This window comes from Fragaria vesca, linkage group LG1, assembly GCF_000184155.1.
Source record: "Fragaria vesca subsp. vesca linkage group LG1, FraVesHawaii_1.0, whole genome shotgun sequence".
NCBI classification, from domain to species: Eukaryota; Viridiplantae; Streptophyta; class Magnoliopsida; order Rosales; family Rosaceae; genus Fragaria; species Fragaria vesca.
The window spans coordinates 18,501,007-18,510,739 of NC_020491.1; the positions used below are offsets into that span (position 1 = coordinate 18,501,007).

The following is a 9,733-nucleotide window of genomic DNA, read 5'->3' on the forward strand; positions in this document are numbered from 1 at the left end:
GAGAGTGGGCCTACTGGGCTCAAAATGGTCTACCAAGAAATACAATGTTATTAGTCAACCCTTTCGGTAACTCCAATTGTATACGACCAGGTAAGCAAGAGGTGGTGGAGCGAGGCTCACTTAAGTACACAGCCTCAAAAGAACTTGCCTAGACATCGCATCCAACTGGATGAGCCTAGTTTGAGAAGAATTATATTCATTGTATGGACTCATGGCGACACATGGCAGCTTGCGTCGAGCTTCTGGCTCAATTTGTGTATATTCAGGCTTGATTTAAGCTTCTGACTTAACATCATTAATATTCACCAATATAACATAAACTAATGCAATATATGTTATTAAATCGTAACATACAAACTTAATGTGAAAGTAATTATATGAAACCGAAATAAATTAAATTATAACGAAAACAATTTAATTCACATCGACATAATGCATATGCAATAAAATTACTGAACCAATAAATGTCAATAAAGTAGCGGTTACTTGCAAAGCTAACTCATTTGCATCACCAATTGCTTCTGGCATTAATGTGTCATTACATACTCATAATAATTATCGATATAAACGATAACATAATTGAGAACTAATTGTATAAAACTGACGCGATTTGAATTTGGTAACCGACGGTTAATATATGACATAAATTAATAAATAAATATCATTTATGCAACGGTTAAGTTCGAAAGGCAATGAGTTCAAATCTCATTAATGCTTCTAGCATTACACATAAGTATTAAATTGGATAAATGCTTCTGGCATAACATTGATGTAATAATAGCGTAATTAAACCGTAATGCTTCAAGCACAATTTATGGGGTTATAAATGTGTAATTGCTTATGGCACTATACCCTCATAAACGTCAAATTGAAATGAATATGATTCTAATTCGTAATTGACATTAAATTAGGATCCGACATAAAGTCAATAACAAATATCATTTATGTAGCGGTTATGGGTTTAAATCTCATTAATGTTTATGACATTATGTATTACTGTATTAGTAATAAATGAGGTAAATGCTACTGGCATAACGTTTATATAATAATTACATAATTAAACCCAAAATTCATGTTTCTAGCATAATAAATTATAATGGCAATTATTCAAATTGACGTAACCGAATATTAAATTCATAACGTTTCTATCATAATTTACACAATAATTTGGCCCATAATGCTTGTAGCAGAATGTGGGTTGTAAATTGGTAAATGCTTCTGGCATTACATGTCCTTAAATGACATATTGAATTTGACACAATTCAAATTTGTAACTGACAAAATATACATATTAAGCTACAATTAAGTAACATAATTAGCACTGAAATGTCGTTATACCATTGACGTAATATTTACTAACGGATTTTATTTAAACCCCATTAAGAGCAATATTAATTCATTCTTATCACTAAATGTTTCAGGCATAATGAATATGGAATATATGTAACGTCTGCTATCATTGACCAAATTAATGGTAAAACCTTAATGGTTACAAGCACTACTTTCGGAATGCATGAATGATCCTGATTTTGGATATCATGAAAAACTATACTTTTTGCTGATTCATGTGCCTTCTTGTCTGCACTACTAGGGAGTTGCGAAGGCTAATTTCGGTGGCTACTGGCCTCCGTAATGATTTTTTTTTGGTGCTATATTTTCCTTGTCCAATTCTCATAACATAAGAAAACTTATATGACATTTCATGTTCATATGTATTAACCAAATAGACTAATAAAATATATTTGGTGCTCATGCATCATAGACGGATTTTTCTATATGCAATCAAAGTTAATAAGCATGAAATCACAAGATCGAAACATAAACAACATATGGTTCATGCTTCAGGATGGTTTTTCATGTGATCAAGATTTGAAAGAAACATGAATTATAATAGAATTTAGAAAACTTTACTCGATGCAAAGCGAATCAATGAGTGTTCATCTTCTGTGTCAGAACCGAGAATATTGGTGAACTAAACTTCTAATCCAATCCGAGAGCTTGTTTGTGATTGAAATTATGAACCATGTTGAATGATTCTTCCATCGATTGATCAACGGTCTCTCTTCCATGCTACATAAAAACTACCTTAGCGTTAGAACTATTCGTGCTGATAACGTGTTGTAAAACAAAAGTAAAAGAGATTAAGAAAGGAGAGAAACAACCAAGAGAATGAGGGAATATGTTGTATATTATTGAGTATGGAACCATCTCTTATATAGAGATAAAGCCATGATGTAAATTACAATAACAACCCTAGTTGGCTAATTACAAGAATGCCCACTAAGTAATAACTATTTATAACAGTAACTACATATTTACTTATTTTTCTACATGCTCTCTTATAGCTTCATTGTAAATAACAAAGGTAACAATCATAGTGTTGAAGCTTCTGCTCAACATATTTAGTATAAGGATGGTATATAAACCTGCCTTCTGTTCTGGCCATTGTTGAAAGAATAAATTGTTATTTTGTAAAGAAAAGTATTGTTGTATAAAAATGAACACTATATAGAGATTAGTTATAATATAGAACCAATCGTTTTGACTTAAAACTGCTAAGTGAGTTGGTAATTATCTGAAATAAGATTGGCATACTTTTTGAGCGGCTTCTGAATGAGGAGGTGCTCCTATTTGTTTGTTAGGAAGAGGCTTTCCATTGAGTACCACATCTGCGACTGGATAATGGAGAGTTTGAAGATGATTTTACCGTAAGCCTAGGAGACATGGAGTTTTTCTTTCTTTGTACGATTCGCTCTATATCGAGCTTATCATATAGTTGTAATGAGTTACTTCGCTTATAAGAGGATTTCTAGATTTTATAGGCATTGCTATTCGAGCTAATGACGAGACTAACGTAATGAACTTTTAATTCAAAAAATAGGTCTGAATTAATGGAGAGAGAGAGAGAGAGAGAGAGAGTTAAATCTATTACTTGGTGGTGGATGGTGCAGATTTGCATATGTTGATGGAAGAAAGGAGAAGCAGGTAGTGTGCAATTTGGCCATTTGATAGATAGGATGCTGATCCATAGATTTGACTAATAACAAACATAGATGCAGAAACTTAGCTATTATATTCCAATGACACATAAATCCATTTCAATTCATCAATTCGATTCAATTCTAGGGTTGTCAACAACCAGTGTAGGGTCTGGACTTTGGACCCATGACACCTAAAGTGCCTTTATTACACAAGAAGAAAGTGGCATAGTCTCTTTCAAGCTTGTCCTCCATCCATTGAGACAGTGCATGAGAGCATTGTTGTTTGTAGAAGAATAATCCAGAGATAACTGGTTTCTTTCACCACAAAGGTATTGGTAAGATTAGGGTTTGTCACTGACAATGACCAGTTTGGTACTTCTATGCCAAGACATTAACTTCACTCAGCATTTGTGGAACTGTGACTACTCTGAGCTGTGCTCATACTTATTTGCAGTTCAAATTTGACATCAATGAACATTATTTTTAGACAGCTATATTTCCAACAATAACAAAAAAGAATCAGGCTCCTTTCACTATCGTATAGCTAAGAAATCATTGGAAAAGATTCTCCCAACAACTCCAGAACTTTTGAGTTAGTCTCCTTTAATCTTCTTTATAGGGAAGCAAATTCTGCCGCAGATCCACTACAAAATTCGGGGCATATGTTTGGAGAATGTCGTATTTGGACAAACTCCATTCATAGTGATGCTTCTAGAGCCGTATTATTTGATGTTGTAACAAACTTTGAAAATGTTAATTTCCAAAATATGGTTACTGCAGATTGATTGAGAAATTTCACCAGAGGGAGTGAGGGAGACTCGATAATCTTGATCTGAGTACCTTTTGAGTTAAGAAATTTGATTCCCAAGTTTAGAAGTGTCTCCTTCATGAAGCAAATCATCACTACTCACTAGTGTGATTTTGTAGCCGATTTCATAATATATGCTCAATGCAGAATACTGAATACACATTCTTAGTCATTCACATGAAAAATCATAATTATTTGTAGATAATGAAAATGACCAAAGAAACAAAAAAATGCTGGCCGTGGAGCACGTCTTTTTCTCTGCCCACAAGCCCTGCAACTGTTATATAGTAGCATGGAAGCTCATCCACATGTTCAAACTGGAACAAAATTGCAGCTTTGGTTACTTATTGGAGGTTGATAATTGATGCTTTGATTAATTGAAGCAAAGGGTTATGGGACTTTTAAGTAGAGTGAAAAAGAAGGTAACTTTATTCGACTCTTACAAAGTTTTAAGCAAAGACTAAAATATCGACAATTACGAAAAAATCGGTGATCTGAAAAAAAGAAATCTCGATAGATATATCGAGAAAATATTGATTATCGATGAAAATTTTACCAAAATTTATATAAAATTTGTATATTTGACAAAAAATTTACTAAATATAAAATATCAAAAAAATATGAAAATTAATATCAATACTTATAAAAAACAGAAATTTCAAGAAAATATCGAGAATATTATGGATATTTTAGTCCTTTGTTCTGAGTGCTAGTTCTGCTCTCCCATTTCACATGCTAAACGAGCCTATATATACAAACTGACGACTTTATCGCGTCACTTGGTTTCTACATCAACAACCTTGCGCAGTTGCGCTCCGGCCACTTTGGTCTTAGGAATGGTAATGTAGATAACACCATTCTGGAGCTGTGTTCACTTTGTTCTTATCACAGTTATCCGGAAGCGCAAGGCATGTAGTAGGAACTGAAGCTCCAACTGGGCATCATCCTTGTTCTCTTCCATATTTGCCACCCCTTTACAACAAGCACACCATCCTCAATAGACACCTTGACATTCTACTATTTTGATCTCATTCTCTGTCGTCTTTGTTATCCCAAGGAGCGTGATCCTATCGCCTCCGCCTCCTGATCGGCTGCCGGAGAGTGTCGTTGTGTCTACGAAAAGATGGTTCATGGTCGTCATTGGGGACACGGTATCAAATTGACCAAAATGTGGACATGGGATCCAACAAGAATTAGAAAGTGAAGTGGGATTTGAAGTAATACGAGCAAATATTATATCTTCATTGTTTCCCTTTAATACAACAGTGTCAACACATGCAATTCACCATAATTATAGATATATTAGGGCTGCATGCTCTCACCCACTTCAAGAGCATTTGTTTGAAGGCTTGAAGCCAATACAAAACTTTACCCATGCAATTCACCATAGTTTGTAACAAATGATGCATCGTTGTGCCAATCCGAGTATCCGACTGCAGAAATAATAGCAGATATATATAGAGATGATCATCTCGAAGTTGAAGACTATAATAACTCAGTCCAACAAATAATGACTCATCTCCTTCGGGCAATTCTCTGCCCTACTCCGAGTAACAATGATTTTCCTACTACACCGGTATGAAGTCCACAAACCAGAGCCAGAGTGCCCCCTATAGCTATCCATTTCCAATCAATGCCATTATTGTTATCATGTCTCTCCTTGCTCCCTGCTCTACTTTTCTCTTCTTCACCCGGTGCTACCTCCAAATAATTTGTGCTTCCTTCGGATGATATCTTTGTGGTGATTCCTGCCATATGGGCACATTGTGAAAAACAGAACTCTGAAGATTTCCTTGCATTTTGGTATCCTCTCATGCCGGAGTGTAATTTTTTGACAGTGCACCACATCCCATGACGGACGCCCAACTTAGCCACATCCTTGGGGATTCCCATATCTTCGTAGTGGACAAGGGTAACCTCACATGCAGATAACTGTCCATCTCCCTTTCGTGACTCCACTGCGTTTATTTCAACCAAGAGACGTAAATTTATACTATCTATTACATGCTAGTTTGGCAAAATAGATGAACTTCTTGTTGCAAAATCCATACACTTAACTAACACTTACCAGGCTTGATAATCCAACTAGAGAAATAATGGTCCACGCGTCTAGGCTTATCACGCTTAGGCAAACCTGGATATGGAACACCCTGCAATATTGTAGATCCCACAAAACGATTAAAAAACCGTATGCAAATCATACCTACACACGTCACATTTCAAATCATAGTACAAAAATGAATGATTTACAATACAGAAAGAATTAATCAAATGCACATTCACCTAAAAAAAAGACTTAAATTCAGTTTACCCCCTGAATTTGGAAGTTGGGAAATGAAACAAAAACATTAATAATCAATTCAATTTAATTCGAGACCTGGCAATTCTATTCCGCATCTTTACTCTGAAGTGAAATATATTACACTGCACACTATTATTTATCACCCAGAAACTATACTTTTCCCCTATTGTAAAAGAGTGGCAAAGTCTACTCTTCCAGATAGAAAGTATAAGAAGTAATTGAGGAAAAGGCTATGAATGATGAGATGCTTTAAAACAAACCTTTGTCACACAGTAGTAAGTTTTTCCAGCCTCCCATATTCTTCGACCAATTATATATTCACGATCACTGCAGAAGAAAGGGAACTGCATAGCAAAGTAATGTGAGAAGTCAAATACATTTTTTAACTAAAAAGCAATTTAATATAAGCAGTGTTTGCATGCAATCCCAAATTCCACAGACCTTTTTAATCCAGTGAACAATCATAGTTCCAGTATCCGGGCATTCCTCCAATATTTTACAATATGCCAGCATAGGATCCCATTTAGGTCGAAACTCATCATCCCAGAAGAAATCTCTAACCAACTCTGGAGTTGCATCCTCAAAAACAGTTCTACTACAGTAAACAGTAGGACCTGTCTGTAAGCAAAACTGCTATTAGATACTAACTTATAAAGATAAGGTATCAAACATGACACTAGGAAGTAATAAACCAGAATCTTGGGAAGAGAATGGGATTGAACAAGTATATGATGGTTTTATTTCACAATAACAGAGAAACCAAAAAAAAAAAAAAAGAAAAGCCAAGAAAGTTGGTGGAGAATCTACATAAATTGACCTATCACTTTGGTGTTGATATCAAAAAACAACATAAGTGCGCTCTTCTACTAAAAGAGAAACTACGAGAGCATCATACATGAAAACAAAAGTTGTTATTGAGGGTCACAAGAAAGAAAGATGTTAAAAAGCAAAACATGTACTAAAAGAGAAGCTAGGAGAGCATCATACATGAAAACAAAAGTTGTTATTGAGTGTCACAAGAAAGAAAGATGTTAAAAAGCAAAACACGTAGCAAGTACACATCTCCACTTATAATTTGTCGATAAATAAGATCAACAATTTAACAAATGAACCAAAGAAGTTATATAATCAAACTCAGATTATACCTCAGGGTCATAGCGCCATGCTTTATATGCCATGGTTGGGGTGGTTTTCTCCATCAAACTTTGCCATTCCATTTCTCCATCTCTCCCTCCAATTAAATTCACTAGGTGGTCCAAACCAGCTTCTGTGACAACATCTTGCACTCTCTGTGCACCTTTATTGCTTGGTCTGTGAGAAGTGAGGAATCACGAAGCAATTAGAGACAACAATATATTATGCACAATAGTGCTCTTAAACAGCAATGAGAGCAACAGAATGAACACTAGCATGGCAACATCCATACAACTACAACATATATTACATCTGTAAAAACACAAACTTTCCTATTTATTAAGTAAACTAGTGATCACTAAATACTGATCATAAAATCCAGTAAACTAACCAACATGTCAGTAAGCGTATAACAAGACGAGTCAACCCACCAATATGAATGCCTATTTTACAAAACTAAAAATGAAGTATTGTTGCACGCCTCTACTAAAAATTCCCGAATTGTTGGAAAATTCCATTAATCATCAAGCAGAACGATCCTACTTTCTGAGTGAATATTTTACTACCTGAACATGATGGAATCACAGTTATTGAAAATTCTGCATATTAATCCCAATTTGTATAGCCCTGCACAGGTAGGGGTAGGGGTAGGGGTAGCCTTGTCCTCGACTTTGTATCTACATACTCTGTGATGACTGAGGTCAGGATACATACAATTTGAGAGAAGCCGTGATAAAGTACCCACCTGAGAAGTATGGGATAGTCAAGCCAGGGCGAAACCAATTCTGTTTATGAGATGTGCTACCACCTGGAAAAAGCTATGGACCTTCTAGCCATCACTCTAACAATATAACTGCACTTAAAGGCGGAGTTTCCAAGGACTTAAATTTTATTGTCAGGGTGATGATGAAAAGATCTTCCAGCTTCCAGGAGGTAACAAAACTGAAATCAAGTATTGCCTAACCATCCCCGAACCACCATTTCCCTTTAACGTTGAGGTAAAATATCCAACTTATGGCCTCCTATAAGTTCCGACTTCATAGCATCACCAAACTCAGACTAACTAACAAAATAATAATAATGGAACAGGGAAAACGACTCTGTATCACAAACCCAATCTCATGGATAACTAATTCCTTCCATCTCTAACTCCAGGAATACAAAGTAATCGAACTCTAATGTATCCGTAATCAGCTTTATAAGCCCTTCATAGTCAATCAGCATTATAAGTTCTTGAATTTAGCTGACATTTTCCCAGTAGGTCAGACAACACAAACGAATTGTACATTAAAACAAATTATGTTCCCCACCACATCCAACCAGCTAAATCTCACTCTCTCCGATTATCACTATGTCATCGAGCAACAACCAATAAGCTCCTCAAAGTCTAAACTAAAATGTTAAAGATTTCAACTTCAAAAACCAAAATGCGAATCCAAAGCCTATACAATCCGAAATGTTCAATAGCTATAAGCTGAAATGAGCTCAAAATAAAAGCTAGAGACACTCACTCAGCAATGTCGCCGCCGCTCTCAGCCAAACTACTCGCCGCCGCTCCGGAACCCGTCCCCGCCGATCCCGCCGCCGCCGGAGCCGCCGCCGCCTTGCTCTTCCCTCTAAAATTGAACCAAATCGTGCGGCAAATGGAGAAAGCGGAGAACGCCGTGAACGCGAGCCAGAGCCGGCGAGCGCCGAACCCCGGCGGCGCGGTCCAGGCCCACCGGAGCTTGCTCCGGAGACCGAGAAAGATCAAACCGGTCCATCTCGGCCGCCAGGACCAGCCGATCACGAGGCCGATCATCACGGCCAGCCATATCGGAACTGCGCAGAGCAAAATGTCGACGAATGTTTCTGTGATCGTAGGGTTAGTGAAGAACTCCACCAGATCGAACACCGCCTCCTCCATTTTTCTTTAATTTATTTTCAAAAACCAAAACCCTAAGAATTTCCGAGAAATAATTAATCCAAATTTTCCTCGAGAAAATGAGAGAGCTGAAAGGAGAAGAAGACCGGAGCTTCCCCTACATAATAACCGATCCAAATTTTCTTTCTGATTTTTTTTTTTTCAGAAAGGAGGAAAATTTCTAGAGAGAGAAAGATGGAGAATTTAGGCGGTTAGTTTAGGGAGTACGGTAATGTGACGTGGCGGTGGCAGGGCCGTTGATTGGGGGTAATCATTTTTAATGATTTGGGATACTCCACCTTGGGCTGCGGCGCGTGGGAGTTTGGGGGTACGGAGGGGTGAGTGTGTGGTGCACGCGCGGGAGGGAGAGTGGCGGGTGGTGGGAACTGGGAAGGGTGAAATTTTTGAGAGGATAAGGTTTGATATTTTTGGGAAAGGAAAAAGGACGGTTTATTTACTGTTGAGAGTTGAGGAGATATTCTTTTGTCCGGTTTGGGGGATTTGGGTGTTTTAGGGTGTATGACACATTCTGTGGACTTTTGCAGTAACGTGATGACACCTGGCATTGAGTTGAACTTTCACCTGGAAGTCACAAGTGGCACAAG

The 9,733-nt window shown here is 37.0% G+C and overlaps 1 protein-coding gene across 1 annotated transcript; it reads right to left on the reverse strand.

Moving 5' to 3' along the window:
• Positions 1–5,008: 5,008 nt before the first annotated feature.
• On the reverse strand, positions 5,009–9,131 carry LOC101293443. The gene is made up of 6 exons (XM_004289430.1): positions 8,737–9,131; positions 7,237–7,402; positions 6,533–6,709; positions 6,352–6,435; positions 5,858–5,939; positions 5,009–5,747 (listed from the first exon to the last, which is right to left on the reverse strand). The coding sequence occupies exons 1-6, from the start codon at positions 9,129–9,131 to the stop codon at positions 5,305–5,307; spliced, it is 1,347 nt and encodes a 448-aa protein (XP_004289478.1). The 3' UTR covers positions 5,009–5,304.
• Positions 9,132–9,733: the final 602 nt, after the last annotated feature.